General features: G+C 34.3%; 2 protein-coding genes across 5 annotated transcripts in view; both read left to right on the top strand.

The window, feature by feature from the left end:
- Positions 1-15601, top strand: part of LOC127833994 (protein FAM221A-like) — a 58791-nt gene that overhangs the window by 17668 nt on the left and 25522 nt on the right. For 3 of the 4 annotated variants that reach the window (XM_052359533.1, XM_052359532.1, XM_052359531.1), the window contains 2 exons: positions 5969-6068; positions 8522-8600. In XM_052359533.1, coding sequence (XP_052215493.1) covers positions 5992-6068; positions 8522-8600 — 156 coding nt within the window. In that variant the 5' untranslated portion in view covers positions 5969-5991. Of the gene's footprint in view, positions 1-3235; positions 3381-5968; positions 6069-8521; positions 8601-15601 lie in introns of those variants that run through there. The other variant, XM_052359534.1, reaches the window with a different exon arrangement.
- On the top strand, positions 12273-13362 carry LOC127833995 (uncharacterized). The gene is made up of 3 exons (XM_052359535.1): positions 12273-12495; positions 12838-12933; positions 13214-13362. The coding sequence occupies exons 1-3, from the start codon at positions 12276-12278 to the stop codon at positions 13324-13326; spliced, it is 429 nt and encodes a 142-aa protein (XP_052215495.1). The 5' UTR covers positions 12273-12275; the 3' UTR covers positions 13327-13362.

The following is a 15601-nucleotide window of genomic DNA, read 5'->3' as shown; positions in this document are numbered from 1 at the left end:
TTTTATTGGTTTGACGAAATGCAAGCAAAATAGACACCTGCATATAAAATGTCATAATCGAAATGGTTGTAAATAAAAATGGTTAGTATAGAAAGAACAAGAAATGCACAGTTTTGTTTGAGAAAATCACCAAAATGATGTCCATTCTAAGTTTAACTAATACGGTAATACCAATTTCATGTAACACAGTGTTCTGAACTCATAGGTTTAAATTGAAACCCATCCACTGCTCCATGTTTCATTCTGAATTGCTGTCTCCCATCAAACAATGTGTGAACAGTCTGTTTCTTTTTATGTCCCCCACTATAGTAGTGGGGGACATATTGTTTTTGCCCTGTCTGTTGGTCTGTTGGTCTGTCTGTTTGCGCCAACTTTAACATTTTGCAATAACCTTTGCTATATTGAAGATAGCAACTTCATATTTGGCATGCATGTGTATCTCATGAAGCTGCACATTTTGAGTGGTGAAAAGTCAAGGTCAAGGTCATCCTTCAAGGTCAGAGGTCAAATATATGTGGCCAAAATCGCTCATTTTATGAATACTTTTGCAATATTAAAGATAGCAACTTGATATTTGGCATGCATGTGTATCTCATGGAGCTGCACATTTTGAGTGGTGAAAGGTCAAGGTCAAGGTCATCCTTCAAGGTCAGAGGTCAAATATATATGGCTCAAATCGCTTATTTTATAAATACTTTTGCAATATTGAAGATAGCAACTTGATATTTGGCATGCATGTGCATCTCATGGAGCTGCACATTTTGAGTGGTGAAAGGTCAAGGTCATCCTTCAAGGTTAGAGGTCAAATATATGTGGCCCAAATCGCTTATTTTATGAATACTTTTGCAATATTGAAGATAGCAACTTGATATTTGGCATGCATGTGTATCTCATAGAGCTGCACATTTTGAGTGGTGAAAGGTCAAGGTCAAGGTCATCCTTCACAAGGTCAAGGTCATCCTACAAGGTCAAACATCATATTGCATGTGTATCTCATGGAGCTGCACATTTTGAGTGGTGAAAGGTCAAGGTCATACCTCACAAGGTCAAGGTCATCCTACAAGGTCAAACATCATATAGGGGGACATAGTGTTTCACAAACACATCTTGTTATCTGTTTATTATTCTATTATGTTTTCTTGCTCTCATGTTTCACTGGATGTAATTTAAACAGCATTTCTCATTCAGGGTCTGGAAAATTAACCCTTTATAATCTAACAAATATCTGATTACAAAGAACACACCATTATGTATCAGTTTGCAAAATAAGAAAGGTGCAAAGACCTAAATGAATATCTAACAAGGGCTGTTTGTAAAACATGCATGCCCCCCATATGGGCTGTCCATTGTAGTGGCAGCCATTGTGTGAATACGTTTTTTGTCACTGTGACCTTGACCTTTGACCTAGTGACCTCAAAATCAAAGGGGGTAATCTGCGAGTCATGATCAATCTACCCATGAAGTTTCATGATCCTAGGCATATGCGTTCTTGAGTTATCATCCGAAAACCATTTTACTATTTCGGGTCACCTTGACCTTTGACCTAGTGACCTCAAAATCAATAGGGGTCATCTGCGAGTCATGATCAATCTACCCATGAAGTTTCATGATCCTAGGCATATGCGTTGTTGAGTTATCATCCGAAAACCATTTTCCTTTTTGGGTCACCGTGACCTTAACCTTTGACCTCGTGACCTCAAAATCAATAGGGGTCATCTGCAAGGCATGATCTATCTAATGATGAAGTTTCATGATCCTAGGCGTATGCGTTCTTGAGTTATCATCCGGAAACCATTTTACTATTCCGGGTCACCGTGACCTTGACCTTTGACCTAGTGACCTCAAAATCAATAGGGGTCATTTGAAAGTCATGATCAATCTACCTATGAAGTTTCATGATCCTAGGCGTATGCGTTCTTGAGTTATCATCCGGAAACCATTTTACTATTTCGGGTCACCATGACCTTGACCTTTGACCTAGTGACCTCAAAATCAATAGGGGTCATCTGCGAGTCATGATCAATGTACCTATGAAGTTTCATGATCCTAGGCCCAAGCGTTCTTGAGTAATCATCTGGAAACCACCTGGTGGACGGACCGACCGACCGACATGAGCAAAGCAATATACCCCATCTTCTTCGAAGGGGGGCGTAATTATACATGTTTAGTTAAATATATTAACAAGGGGAACAACTCTAACTACAAAGTAATTTGTGAGTAATAGTTGTCTAACCTGATGAAATGGCAATTTCTGAGTTTAAGAGATGTAGGGTTAGAAAATTGGTTTTAGCCAGTTCTGTGTTAAGCCCTCTTATCTGAAGGCTTCATTGTAAGAATTGAAAACTTTGTAGAAACATTCAGAATTATTTGTTTCTGGCCTTGGATTTTTTTCTGTTGGTTATTTTGGCTAAATGTGATACTACATGTAACATGGCTCCCTACTTCTAAACAAAACCACACACATTCCTTGTTGATAAGAGTATTGTTTCATAAACAATATAACAGGAACAAAACTTGTCATTTTTATCACCACAATACATTGTATAGATCCCGATTGTTGCCAAGTTAATGAGATATGAACTGCAATGCATAACACATGTCAAACTATTAGTAGAATTAACACTGAGTACACATTAACCACAGAATACACATTAACCAATACATGTATGGCAACTTAAGTCCAGTTTTGTATTCTGCTATGCGCTATATTAAGGCAAATTGTAATTATGTAATTGTTGATTTGCTATTTAAGTCTTTGTTATTGAACGAATGATGGATATTTTAACAACGTAGAGATCTGAATCATTTTCTTGTAACATTTTTAGTAATAAATGTTATTATTGTCTAGAATGTCAGAAATTTTATTCAATCTGGGTACAGCACCTTGCAGGAGCTTTGCTCAAATTTACATGTTCTGAAAAATATATCTTTTACTCAAATTTGTTCTTAAACCTGAATGTGTATGCCAAAAACGAAACCAAGTGGTTTTGGTACTTGTCAATGCATTTGTACTGCAAAAACATCAGGCAAAATACTTCTGCATTGATGTCTAGTGCAGCTGCCAGTGCTTATCAGCCCAGCCTGTTCCATGCTCATCAGCAATAGGATTTGGGGTAAATAAAGCTGGGAACTGATTTACAGCAATTATCAGACAGATGTGGTTCAGTTTAGGGTCAGGCTGGTGGTGTAGTTAAGTAAATTATGGGGATTTTTGTAACATTTTGTGTGAAACATGAGGCTTGCTGGGTGATTAATGAGATTTAAGCATTATTCTGTTGGATTTATGGGTTTGCAGGTGTTTTTGGATGCTTTGATGATTTGTGAATATGATGAGTGTTGTTGTTGGTCTTGCTTGATGACATTTATTAATTATGATGCAGGTTTGGATATTACAGAATTGATCAAGTGATTTTTGTTTAGAAATCAGTGTTTTTTCACCATTTGGGAATGGTGCTGTGTCCTTTTGGATTGGAAAAAATCGTGGCATTTTGACCAAAACTGGGAAATTAGTGTTGGTGTTTTTTTGCTAACAAATACTTAAAAAAAAAAATTTAAAGCGTTTTAAAGATTAAATTTGATAATTTTTTACTTTTAAAGCTAGATGGGAGATTAAAAAAAAACAACACAAATTGGTTGCTAATTATTTTGTAGTAAAGGGACTCATCCAAATATCTTTCTAAAATTACATTTTGAATTTAAAAGCATGACATTTCATATAATTTTAAAAATTTAGCATGACATTTCATATAATAAAAAAAAATATGCAAAAACTTGTTGAAATTGGTATTCTGTGGTCAAAAACAAGTGCAGCTGTGTGCCAAGAGTTCTTTGCTGAAATAGACTAGTAGGTGTAAAACTATTGAATCTTATAATGGAATGTGAGGCAGATAAAACAGTTTCATGATAAAATTTAGACTTGGTTTTAAGCACGATTATAAAAGTAACAATACTTTGCTTTAATCATAGCTGGATAATAAGCTCAGATACTTAAAAGTTTGGAAGTGCATATTGGAGGGTCTGGTATTAATTATGTTTTAGTTACCAGGTTTTTAACATTGTGATATGATCAGTGCTTCTGAGCTAGCAGCTAGGATTTGAAAAGGGCAGGGAGGGGGGTTGGCTCTTTGTCAAAAGGTCGCTTTTGAGCCCGCAGTATTTTGTTAAAAGGGAACATTTGAGTATGCAGTATTTTGTCAAAAAAAGTACTATCGAGCGTGCAGTATTTTGTCAAAAGGGCACTTTCAAGTGCGCAGTATTAACAATGTAATATGAGCTTTATAAATTGAAATATTAAAAAAAAAATTAAAGGGCGAGGCTCTGGAAGGGCAGGGTGGGGTTCCCTTCCATTTAGACCTAGCTGGAGCACTGTATAATGCCATGATATTAATTTATATTCATCAGAATGTTAGAAGAGAAAATAAGTATGATGTTTGTTAACCCATTTATGTCTAGTGGACTCTCCCATCCTTCTAAAATGGATCAAATTAATTCCAAAATTAGGGATGTCTAGTATATTTATTTCTATATTTAGAATATTTCTTACAGAAATTCCTTTAAGCAAACAGCGCAGACCCAGATGAGACGCTGCATCATGCGGCGTCTCAATCTGGGTAAATGCTCTTTACCAAGGCATTTTTTCTAGACGCTAGGCATAAATGGGTTAATATGTTTTATGATGCCCCCCATGTTTTGCACATGTTGGTCGGTCCGTCCACCGAATGGTTTCCGGATGATAACTCAAGATCACTTACGCCTAGGATCATGAAACTTCATAGGTGCATTGGTCATGACTCGCAGATGACCTCTATTGATTTTCAGGTCACAAGGTCAAAGGTCAAGGTCACAGTGACTCGAAACAGTAAAACGGTTTCTGGATGATAACTCAAGAATGCTTAAGCCTAGGATCATGAAACTTCAAAGGTACATTGATCATGACTGGCAGATGACCCCTATTCATTTTCAGGTCACTAGGTCAAAGGTCAAGGTCACGCTGACTCGACACAGTAAAATGGTTTCCGGATGATAACTCAAGAATGCTTACGCCTAGGATCATGAAACTTCATAGGTACATTGATCATAACTGGCAGATGACCCCTATTGATTTTCAGGTCACTAGTTCAAAGGTCAAGGTCACAGTGACTCAAAAGAGTACAATGGTTTCCGGATGATATCTTACATTAGGTCAAAGGTCAAGGTCACAGTGACAAAAAACGTATTCACACAATGGCTGCCACTACAACTGACAGCCCATATTGGGGGCATGCATGTTTTACAAACAGCCCTTGTTTATTTCCATATTGTAGCTGTTTTATACTTGTTACATTTATACACATGTTTATATAGTCGGTTCAAAAGCCTTAATGTCTTATGTTGTCTATTTATGTCTTGCCGACTCAAAATAAATCTTATCTTAACTGTAAAGAAGAATAAATCATTATCCAGTATGTTTCCTTTTTTTGTTGCGTTTTTTTAATGTAAGGTTTAAAGTTGAAAAATTTTGACATTTGAAATTAATAAAAACTTAACATTTATAGTGTGGCCTGAACTACTTGTGGTAAGCTCTTTTGAAATTTGATTGGCCCGTTCAAGTCATGTGACGATGTGTGGACTCTGCACATGGCGGATATTTCGATTCATTTAAGTGTGTTTTGAGAGAGAATAAGGACATGTGTGCATGGATTTCGATGAAATAAACTTGAGATATACATGCTTAGAAGAGATTTTCACCCAGTTTAGTTTACTTTTGTACAAATTGTCTTTATTTATACAAGATATTACTTGACCTAATTCTTAGGGTGACGATGTTAGGGTCCGGAAGGATACCTATAGAAATCCTACCATCGGTTTTAAAATAAAAAAACATAATAAATAGACTCTAACTTGCGAATTAGGCTATAGATTTAATGACAGTTTTGCCCACTTTCAAAATGCATCTATATGTATTGATTAGCATGTATTTCATTTCAAGGTGTGTGGCTTTAAGTAAATCAAATGGATGATCGACAAGTTTATATGAGGTTTGGTGGAAATGCCGTAGCAAGTTTCGATGCTTATCTGGAGTACAAAAGGTTAGTATTATATATAATATATTTAAAAAAATACTGAAATTTTAATGACAATTTTCACAAAATGGTACTCGGTCTCGGAATATAAATGCTATAGTCACTAAATGGTGATCTCAATAATAAGAAACTAGTCTCAATAATCCAACTTCAAGCTTCTTATCCTCTTGGTTGCAGGGAGTTGCAACTCCTTATGGATTTTTTCAAATGAACTTACTGTCTGGAATACAGGTGACACTTACATTTGTATTAAGAGCCACATAAACCATTTTTCAACATTAGAAAATCATAATTATATCCCCTATGCAAAAATTAAAACAACATGTGTGATATGGTTTGCTAGCAGAATAATGGTTTAAATCTTAGTTTCAAATACGTCAACATTTCACGAAAATGTGTAAGTTTTGTCATTGAAAACACTGAGTATTTCCAGTTTGAAAATATGATAAACATATACATCGACTAGCTCTAGAACCTCCATAAAATAGATTGAATCATCGAATCAAAACGTCCGAGTTTGCTCTGATACTGTTTTTATGCTACCAAAGGAGGGCATATAGTGATCGGAATGTCCGTCTGTCTGTCTTTCCGTCTGTCCCTCTATCCGTCACACTTTTTTTTAAAAATGCTCATAACTTATATGACGCTTCAGATGTAACCTTCATATTTGGTACGCATGTGTTTATGGACAAGACCTTTCCATACGCAAACAAATTTTGACCCCTTTGACCTTGACCGTGAACTTAGGGTCTGCCTTAAGGTTTCGAAATCAATCTGCGTTTAGGTTTCGAAAAATGCTCATAACTTCTATGTCGCTTCAGATGTAACCTTCATATTTGGTATGCATGTGTATATGGACATGGCCTTTCCATACGCACACAAATTTTGACCCCTTTGACCTTGAACTTAGGGTCCGAGTTTAGGTTTCGAAATCTGCGTTTAATAACTATCAAAGTTTTATTTGGTAGCATATGTCATCCTACGGAGACAGCTCTTGTTTATCAAGTTTTTGTTTTAGCATTTCTCTACAAAAGACACCCTAATGGATGTCAATAGTTACTAGTTTTGTGTTTGATATGATGTACTGTGTTGATTGAACTTGATTTTATAGATATATGTGAGACAAAAAATTTATGTCCCCCACCACTATAGTGGGGGACATATTGTTTTTGCCCTGTCTGTTGGTTTGTTGCTTTGTTTGTTTGTTTGCTCCAACTTTAACATTTGCCATAACTTTTGCAATATTGAAGATAGTAACTTCATGTTTGATATGCATGTGTATCTCATGGACCTGCACATTTTGAGTGGTGAAAGGTCAAGGTCATTCTGTAAGGTCAAAGGTCAAATATATGGGTCAAAATCGCTCATTTAATGTACACTTTTGCAATATTGAAGATAGCAACTTGATATTTGGCATGCATGTGTATCTCATGGAGCTGCATATTTTGAGTGGTGAAAGGTCAAGGTCATCCTTCAAGATCAAAGGTCGACTATATGGGGACATAGTATTTCATAAACACATCTTGTTTTACATGGTTTTTGCCTAAATGAGGAAGAACTTAGCTGTATGTATGTAATCATAAAAGCTCAAAGCATAAAAACTGAAAATGTAGCCATAAATACACGCAGTGTTACACTAAAAAATATACCTGACGCTGTGTTACACAGCGCCTGGTATATTTCTCTGAGACATTTAAAATAAAAAAGAATTAATTTAAATATTTTTGTGCTATTGAACATTTGCATTTGCATATCAATTGTCAATATACATTATCTAAATCTAAAGTTGTTAGTTTAAATGAACATGAACAACAGCATTATTTTTGCCTTCTTACAATGCCTGCACTATATTATAGTGAAACCGAAAGTAGGCATGGTTTACACCATCAATGCACATTTGTTACTTTAAAAATGTTAATCCTCCTTCTCTGGATTTGTATTAAGAAGAGACTTCCTTTCAATAAAAAACAATCCTTAAAAGCTGACACACTAAGTCCACTTTTCCCAGAGCAAGGCTTATTTTATCTCTACAGCCATATTCCCCCTACCTATGATTCAAGTAGGGGGTATCTATATTCGCCGTGTTCTGAGAAAACTGGTCATAATGCATGTGTGTAAAGTGTTGTCCCAGATTAGCCTGTGCAGTCTGCACACACAGGCTAATCAGGGACGACACTTTCCGCTTGTATGACTTTTTTCGTTTAAATGAAGTCTCTTCTTAGCAAACATCAAATCCAATCTAATCTGGGATGATACTTTACGCACATGCATTATGCCCAGTGTTCTCAGAACACGACTCATGATATAAGTTAACTGCTTAAATAAGCTATATTTTCTAAAATGATTGAGCAAGTAAACATACTGCCATTACGAAAACATGACTTAAATTTTGATTATTGTCTATATCAGTGAATAATTCAACTGACCAATCTAGAATGTTTTTACATCATCATTTCCAGGATCGTTGGTGAAGATGATGGCGGTGTTATGTTCACTCCTGATCAGTATGAAGCATACAAGAAAAAAGTTTTACCAATGGTAATGTGTTTTTTTCAGACCAGTATTATTAGTGTATTACAGAACGTTTTTGATTGCATGGTCTCAGATAGTTATGATATTTTTTTGTGGCATGTCTTTATCAAAATATTTTTCCATCCATTTTTAGCTTGACTATTCACCGAATAGTCCAAACTATGCTACTCACCTGAAAGTTGGCGTCAGCATCTGCATAATGTTGTGGTTAAAGTTAACCTGCAATTACTCTTAATCTCTATTTTTCTTTATAAATTCATTTGAAACTTAACACATGTTTGGACTGATTGTGTGAGGTAACTTACCAAGTTCCATTACTCTGACATACATTTTAGCCTCAAATGTAGCTTGCTATCACACATTTTCATCCTGAATTGATGAAACTAGGTCAGAATCTTTATCTGGATAATACCACAGGTGGTTAGCATGTGGCTATGATATTAATTAGCTGAAAAAAATCACTATCAAATATATATATATAAATGTGTGTGTGTGTGTGTGTGTGTGTGTGTGTGTGTGTGTGTGTGTGTGTGTGTGTGTGTGTGTGTGTGTGTGTGTGTGTGTGTGTGTGTGTGTGTGTGTGTGAGTTTGTAAAACCTACCAACCGGGGAAAATCGTATGAATACACACCAACAAACCGGGGAACACCTACCAACCGGGGAATTCCCCGGTTGGTTTTAGGCGAAAATCTCTAATCTACGTGTATGAAATACCAAACTGTCAATTTAAATTAGAAATCCAACGCCTTCCCCGATTAGCGGGTTTGTGGCATGCACAAAATATACACAAATCTTGACCAAATTACAATCGAGTGTGTATCCAGGCTAATAACAGTTCCCCGGTTGCGCTGATTAAAAATCATACACTCGGTATTTATATCATTTAGTGAAAGTATGTTGGAAAAATGGAGTTTCGAGCGAACAAACGCATTAAACTAAGGTAAGTTTTTTAATTATATTTACAACTTTCAATTACTATTAAAAAGCGTTTTTATGTAAACGTTAAAGTAATACTGGAAGACGAATTCTAAAGATCGATTTATATATTATCATTTGATTACAAAGCTTGTTTTATGGTACATATTTCACGAATATATTTTATAAATATACGTTAAACAAAGTAAAGCTCTAGGTAGTTTTTCGTTTTATATATATATATATATATATATATATATATATATATATATATATATATATATATATAGTGGAGCTATCCTACTTACCCTGGCGTCGGCGTTAGCGTGAGCGTTAGCGTGAGCGTTGGAATGTTAAAGTTTGCGTACCACCTCAAATATTGTCTATGTCCCTTGACATATTGCTTTTATATTTAGCATACTTCTTGACCAACATGACCCCAATCTATAATCAAGAGCAGACAACTGTAACAAGCATTTTGTAAGAATTATGGCCCCTTTTTCCACTTAAAATATGCATATTATTGATAAATCTTTGTTAAAGTTTACGTACCACCTTAAATATTTTCTATGTCCCTTGACATATTGATTTTATATTTTGCATACTTCTTTACCAACATAACCCCAATCTATAAACAAGAGCAGACAACTGTAACAAGCATTTTGTAAGAATTATGGCCCCTTTTCCACTTAGAATATGCATATTATTGATAAATCTTTATTAAAGTTTGCGTACCACTTCAAATATTGTCTTTTTCCCTTGACATAAGGTTTCACATTTTGCATACTTCTTTACCAACATGACCCCAATCTATAAACAAGAGCAGACAACTGTAAAAAGCATTTTGTAAGAAATATGGCCCCTTTTTCACTTAGAATATGCATATTATTGGTTATTCTATGTTAAAGTTTGCGTACCACCTTAAATATTTTCTTTGTCCCTTGACATATTGCTTTTATATTTTGCATACTTCTTTACCAACATGACCCCAATCTATAAACAAGAGCAGACTACTGTAAACAGCATTTTGTAAGAATTATGGCCCCTTTTCCCACTTAGGATATGCATATTATTAATAATTCTTTGTTAAAGTTTGCGTACCACCTCGAATATTTTAATTGTCCCTTGACATACTGCTTTCATATTTTGCAAACTTCTTGACCAACATGACCCCAATCTATAAACAAGAGCAGACAACTGTAACAAGCATTTTGTAAGAATTATGGCCCTTTTTCCACCTAGTAACTTTGAATATTTTGTTAAATTTTGTGTTTACATCGACTTTACTTCAAAAGTATCAAGGCTATTGCTTTCAAACTTCAAATACTTTCTTACCATCATGAGGGTACTGCACCTGGCAAGTTGAATTTTACCTTGACCTTTGACCTTGAATCTGAAGGTCAAATTAATAAATTTTGATTAAATTGCCATAACTTCTTTATTTAGGATCAGATTTGATTCATACTTTGACAAAACAACGCTTACCTGATATACCACAATGGACTTAACCCAAACCATCCCACACGCCCCACCCTAGAAATCCTCCCCCCCCCCAAAAAAAAAAGAGTTTTTGTTTTCCTTATTTTTTTTAACACGTTAAAAAAAACTTTTTTTTTCTTAAGACCGTCCAACCATCCCACCCAAGCTATTGCTATCAAACTTGAAATACACTCTTATTAGTATGTTTTATGTCTTTACAAATGTTCAATAGATTGTGGAAAACATACCTGAACTCAGAATCGTCTATAATGTACCACTTCTTTAAAACATAAGCGATCAATATGTTTCAATTATGGTCCTCTTCCAGTTAGAATATGACTATAGTACCTTGACCTTATTGAATATGAACAATTTCCCCATGGTGGCTTACTTTATACTATCAAGAACTTGAATAGTCGAGCGCGCTGTCTTCTGACAACTCTTGTAGTTTTTCTCATCGACATTTCCATTTTAACATTTAGTAGCCAAAAGGGGCCAAGTCCCCTTGATCTCGCAAGAACGTACTGCCAGAATTCCGTTGATCCACCAGGTTTTGAAGTAAAAACCGTAGATGATGTCATAGGTACAAATATTTTTGTATATGGTTATGTTTAAGGTCGTTTAGAAATTATAAAAGAATATCGTAGCCCCTTTCCATTAAAAAGAAGAAAACAAACATGGACTATTGGGTTACTTAATACTGGGCAGATATATGGAAGTAGCATAAAGATTTATTGATTTTTTATGAATAAAACACTATTGGCGCCTATATCTAGCCTTCAATTATATGACCAAAATGATTATTAATATAAAATGTCTACAAATATAAATATTTCATTAACCACTGTAGTCTATAAACATCGACTTCATCATAATCACAAAAACGTTAATTATCGCTTATCCAAGAAGTGTAATATCATTAATTTTAATTTTCAGTATAAGACTTATACGCTGCCACAAATTGACAAATGACGATGGAGAATAAGATGGATGTTTAACAAAACTGGAAAAAGACCTGTGCCGTTATTTTTACCGTACAGAGATTATTGCAAAACGAGGTCGAATATCTGCAGTACTGTTTCCAAGACAGGTGAAAGAAAATATCGACCTCCTGATACGCAGCAGAAATTCTCTAACAAACTGTTTCAAAAGTAAATATCTTTTCGCAACAAAATCTGCATCATCGCATATTCGTGGGACAGATGTATTACGTTCGATTGCAATTGACTGTGGAGCTGAACATCCGGAAAGGCTTCGTTCTACAAAGTAAAGGAAACATATTGCCACAATGACTCAGCTTTTTAACTTGTCTGAAAATGAATTAGACATTCTAGCTAAATTTCTTGGTCACGACATTCGGGTACATAGAGAATTCTACAGATTACCAGATGGAACCATGCAGGTTGCCAAAGTCAGCAAGCTGCTCATGATGATGGAAAGTGGACAAATTACCATAAATTCTGTCAATTCGCTAGACGATATTGATGTTGACGACGAATGTATTGAAGGTATGTCGCATTTTCAGTGTTAAATTCATACAGTAAACTTGTATAATGTAAATAATGGGCTCATTACCGAACTTGATAACCTGAAGTGATAAAAAGAATTACAAACATTTTTCTGAAATATACTTGTGTTATGCAAGGCAATTCTTTTTAATCGGAGACGACCAGGTAAGGTGGAATGTAAAGTCTACACTCATTTTGTGCTCAATAAGGTTTACATTGGCTACTTCTAATTTTTCAATTTCAATGCACTAACTGCATATTTATTTGGTGTGCTTCGGTTGTTTCCATTATTGTTATATTATTAACTATATATAATTTTTGATCTTGTGATTTACACGACAGATGAACAATATTCTTCTGAATCATCAGAAAATGAAAATACTGAAGACCTCGAAACTCTTCTTCCCAGCCCCAGTCAACCAAAAATAACAGACAAGGGTATGCAAACACATGTGAATGCATTTAAGTTATGTATCTCCAAGTTTCTTATGTTTCTTAGAACATGATTTGCTTTCATGTAATTGTTTGATTCATTAGGCAAAATAATGTTTCCAAATTTATCGTGTGACATCGATGTCATTATCAGGTGCCGTAAGTACCTGGACGCTTTTGTCGTAATTTTGCTATGAAAAATTGTACTGAAGTATATATATTTAATATGAATATCTTACACATGGCAGTTAGCGACGTCATATGGTGTTTTATTATCCATGTACAGAAAAGGGTACTTCAAATACCAGGAGAACAAAACAAGCAGCCAAAAAGCAATGGAGTGAAAACGAAAAAGGAGCTGTTCACAGACACTTTGGTCGTTTTTTTGATAATGGGTAAATTACCAGGGAAAAAAGAAATACTTGCGTGTATTGAAAGTGAGGATGACCTTCACAACAGAAGTTGGAAAAATGTCAAAGACGTTTGCAGAAATTTAATTGAAACAAAAAAGCGACGGGGACTTTTAACTCAAAAAAATATTACACATATAATGCACGTTTAGGAGAATACGTTAAAGGATGAAGTTGCCACATGTGTTTTGTGTGTTTTCTTGTTCTATATACTCTTTTCGAAAACGATATATGTGTGCTTATTGTATTTGAATGTTTTATTAATACTGTTCAGTCAAAAACGATATTTGTTCATAATCATATCGCCGAACAAATTAGGATTGGTATATAGTTCGGCCAAAGAGTGTTTCTTTGTACTTTCTATTACGAGTTTCTACGAGTTACTCACTATACAAGTTATTTTTTACCCTAAACTTGGTGAATATGAATGAATATAGCAAACATGATAACAAATCAATCTAGAAGGCTAAACGTTCAGAGAAGGCACAAAAAAAATCAGTCGGATAAATGGAAACAAACATTTTGTTCAAGCATAAGAAACAAACACGTTAAGATTTAATAAGATAAATGTAAATAACATAAAAAACTACTGCTAAACTACTGCTACAATGTGATAAATACAAATGAATATTTTGTCAATTTTACAAAATTTGTTTTGAATGACAGGTGTCTGACTTGCAGTTGAGTACTTAATAGTTATTTTAAAGTAAAAATTTACCAAAATGTAAATTATTGCGTAAGTATTGCACTAGAATTGATTAAATGGTTGTTAAATATTACAATAATTTCCTACACAGATTTTTGTGGATTTGTTTTGCGTGTAGATATTCACATTAACTATCAATTCACATATTTGCTTTGTGTATATAATGGTATGTTTATATGTTTTTCATATCAAAATTGCTTGATCTACAAAAATTCGCGAGGAGTTATGCATTTTTTTCCCATGTTTTTAATTGAAGTTTATAATTCAACGGCGATGAAAATTACTAAGATGCCAGATTTAGTTATGTTTTGTCTCATTTATGGTTAAAGATCAATTAACATACCCATTTCCCAGACTAAGATATTGTTAAAACAATGTATCGCGTTTGCGACTGACCTCTTTTATGCATTCTAACACAAGCTATTTACTTGTTTTTTCGAATACTCTTCATATACACACACTTGAACAAGCTGTAGATTACCAAGAACAAAACATATTTGAAACATATATTTATATGTGATATGTAAATATATGCACAAAGCTAATAATTCATCATGTTTATACACTTTGCGATATGATGCTATAATGTCGGTTGTTTTAGTGATTAATCATTATGTTAACCATGTTATCCGCCATCTGGAATGTAATTGTTTTGACATGTATGCGAAATTGATCTTGTTCGATTTGGTTCTGTATATTCAGAATTGAGTCACACTGTTATAATTTTCCTGTTGGTACATATTATTTTTAAGTTGGCACCAACAAGGGTCTAACAATTGATCCACATGTGCACTCCCAGTAAGTATATATACTATAATGTAAGTGATTTAAAATAATATTAAACTACGTGTTTGATAAGTGTTTGCTTTGGTTCATATTTAATTATTAGTGTTTTTATGTAATGATAATGCTGTCAAAGTCAGCGGTGATTATACGTGTATAACAACATTAATTATAACTTTTATATTGTTTTCAACAAATAATATATGGATGACACATCGGCATAACTTTTCAGTGCTTAAAATACACTCTTTCTATTATATTTTATGCAAAAATTAGGTACATACGTTGGTTTACATAAAGGTAGTTTGAACAAAATACGTTAATCCAACTCTTGAAAAAAAGGTGTTTGGTTTGCAAGGGAAAACAAAGCGATTGCCAGTGACTATTTTCCTAAAAATATAATCTGTTATTTCGACAGGTAGAATTATATGTAAGTTCATTATTAACGTTAACCCGTTTTTGGCATTCTCTACTCAAACAAGTGCATACATACTGTATTTTTTTAATATAGCACATGTGTAATGGTATCACAGATGTAGAATTGGAACACATATATTATAACGATAAATACTGATCATCATTCAGATTGACCTACTGCCGTAGACTAAGTCACTGGCGCATCAAAATGCATTGTTATCAAGTCGTTTTGCTCGTTTACTAAACTATTTAGTTTCTCAGGCCTCGCCACATTCGTTGTGAAACGTTCATGATTGTTTAAAGTTACATATTTTATTATTTTTGAAAATGCAATAAATGTATTTAAGACAATTTAAGT

The sequence above is a fragment of the Dreissena polymorpha genome, chromosome 6 (assembly GCF_020536995.1).
Source record: "Dreissena polymorpha isolate Duluth1 chromosome 6, UMN_Dpol_1.0, whole genome shotgun sequence".
Lineage (NCBI taxonomy): Eukaryota > Metazoa > Mollusca > Bivalvia > Myida > Dreissenidae > Dreissena > Dreissena polymorpha.
Note: the sequence above shows the minus strand (reverse complement) of the source record. Positions and strands in the feature narration are given on the sequence as shown.

Excerpts from the sequence above, each read along its gene's own strand:
- LOC127833995 (XM_052359535.1), top strand. The coding sequence starts at position 12,276 with ATGACTCAGCTTTTTAACTTGTCTGAAAATGAATTAGACATTCTAGCT. Across the intron at positions 12,496-12,837 it reads TGACGACGAATGTATTGAAG|ATGAACAATATTCTTCTGAA; the intron begins GTATGTCGCATT and ends TTTACACGACAG. Across the intron at positions 12,934-13,213 it reads ACCAAAAATAACAGACAAGG|AAAAGGGTACTTCAAATACC; the intron begins GTATGCAAACAC and ends ATCCATGTACAG.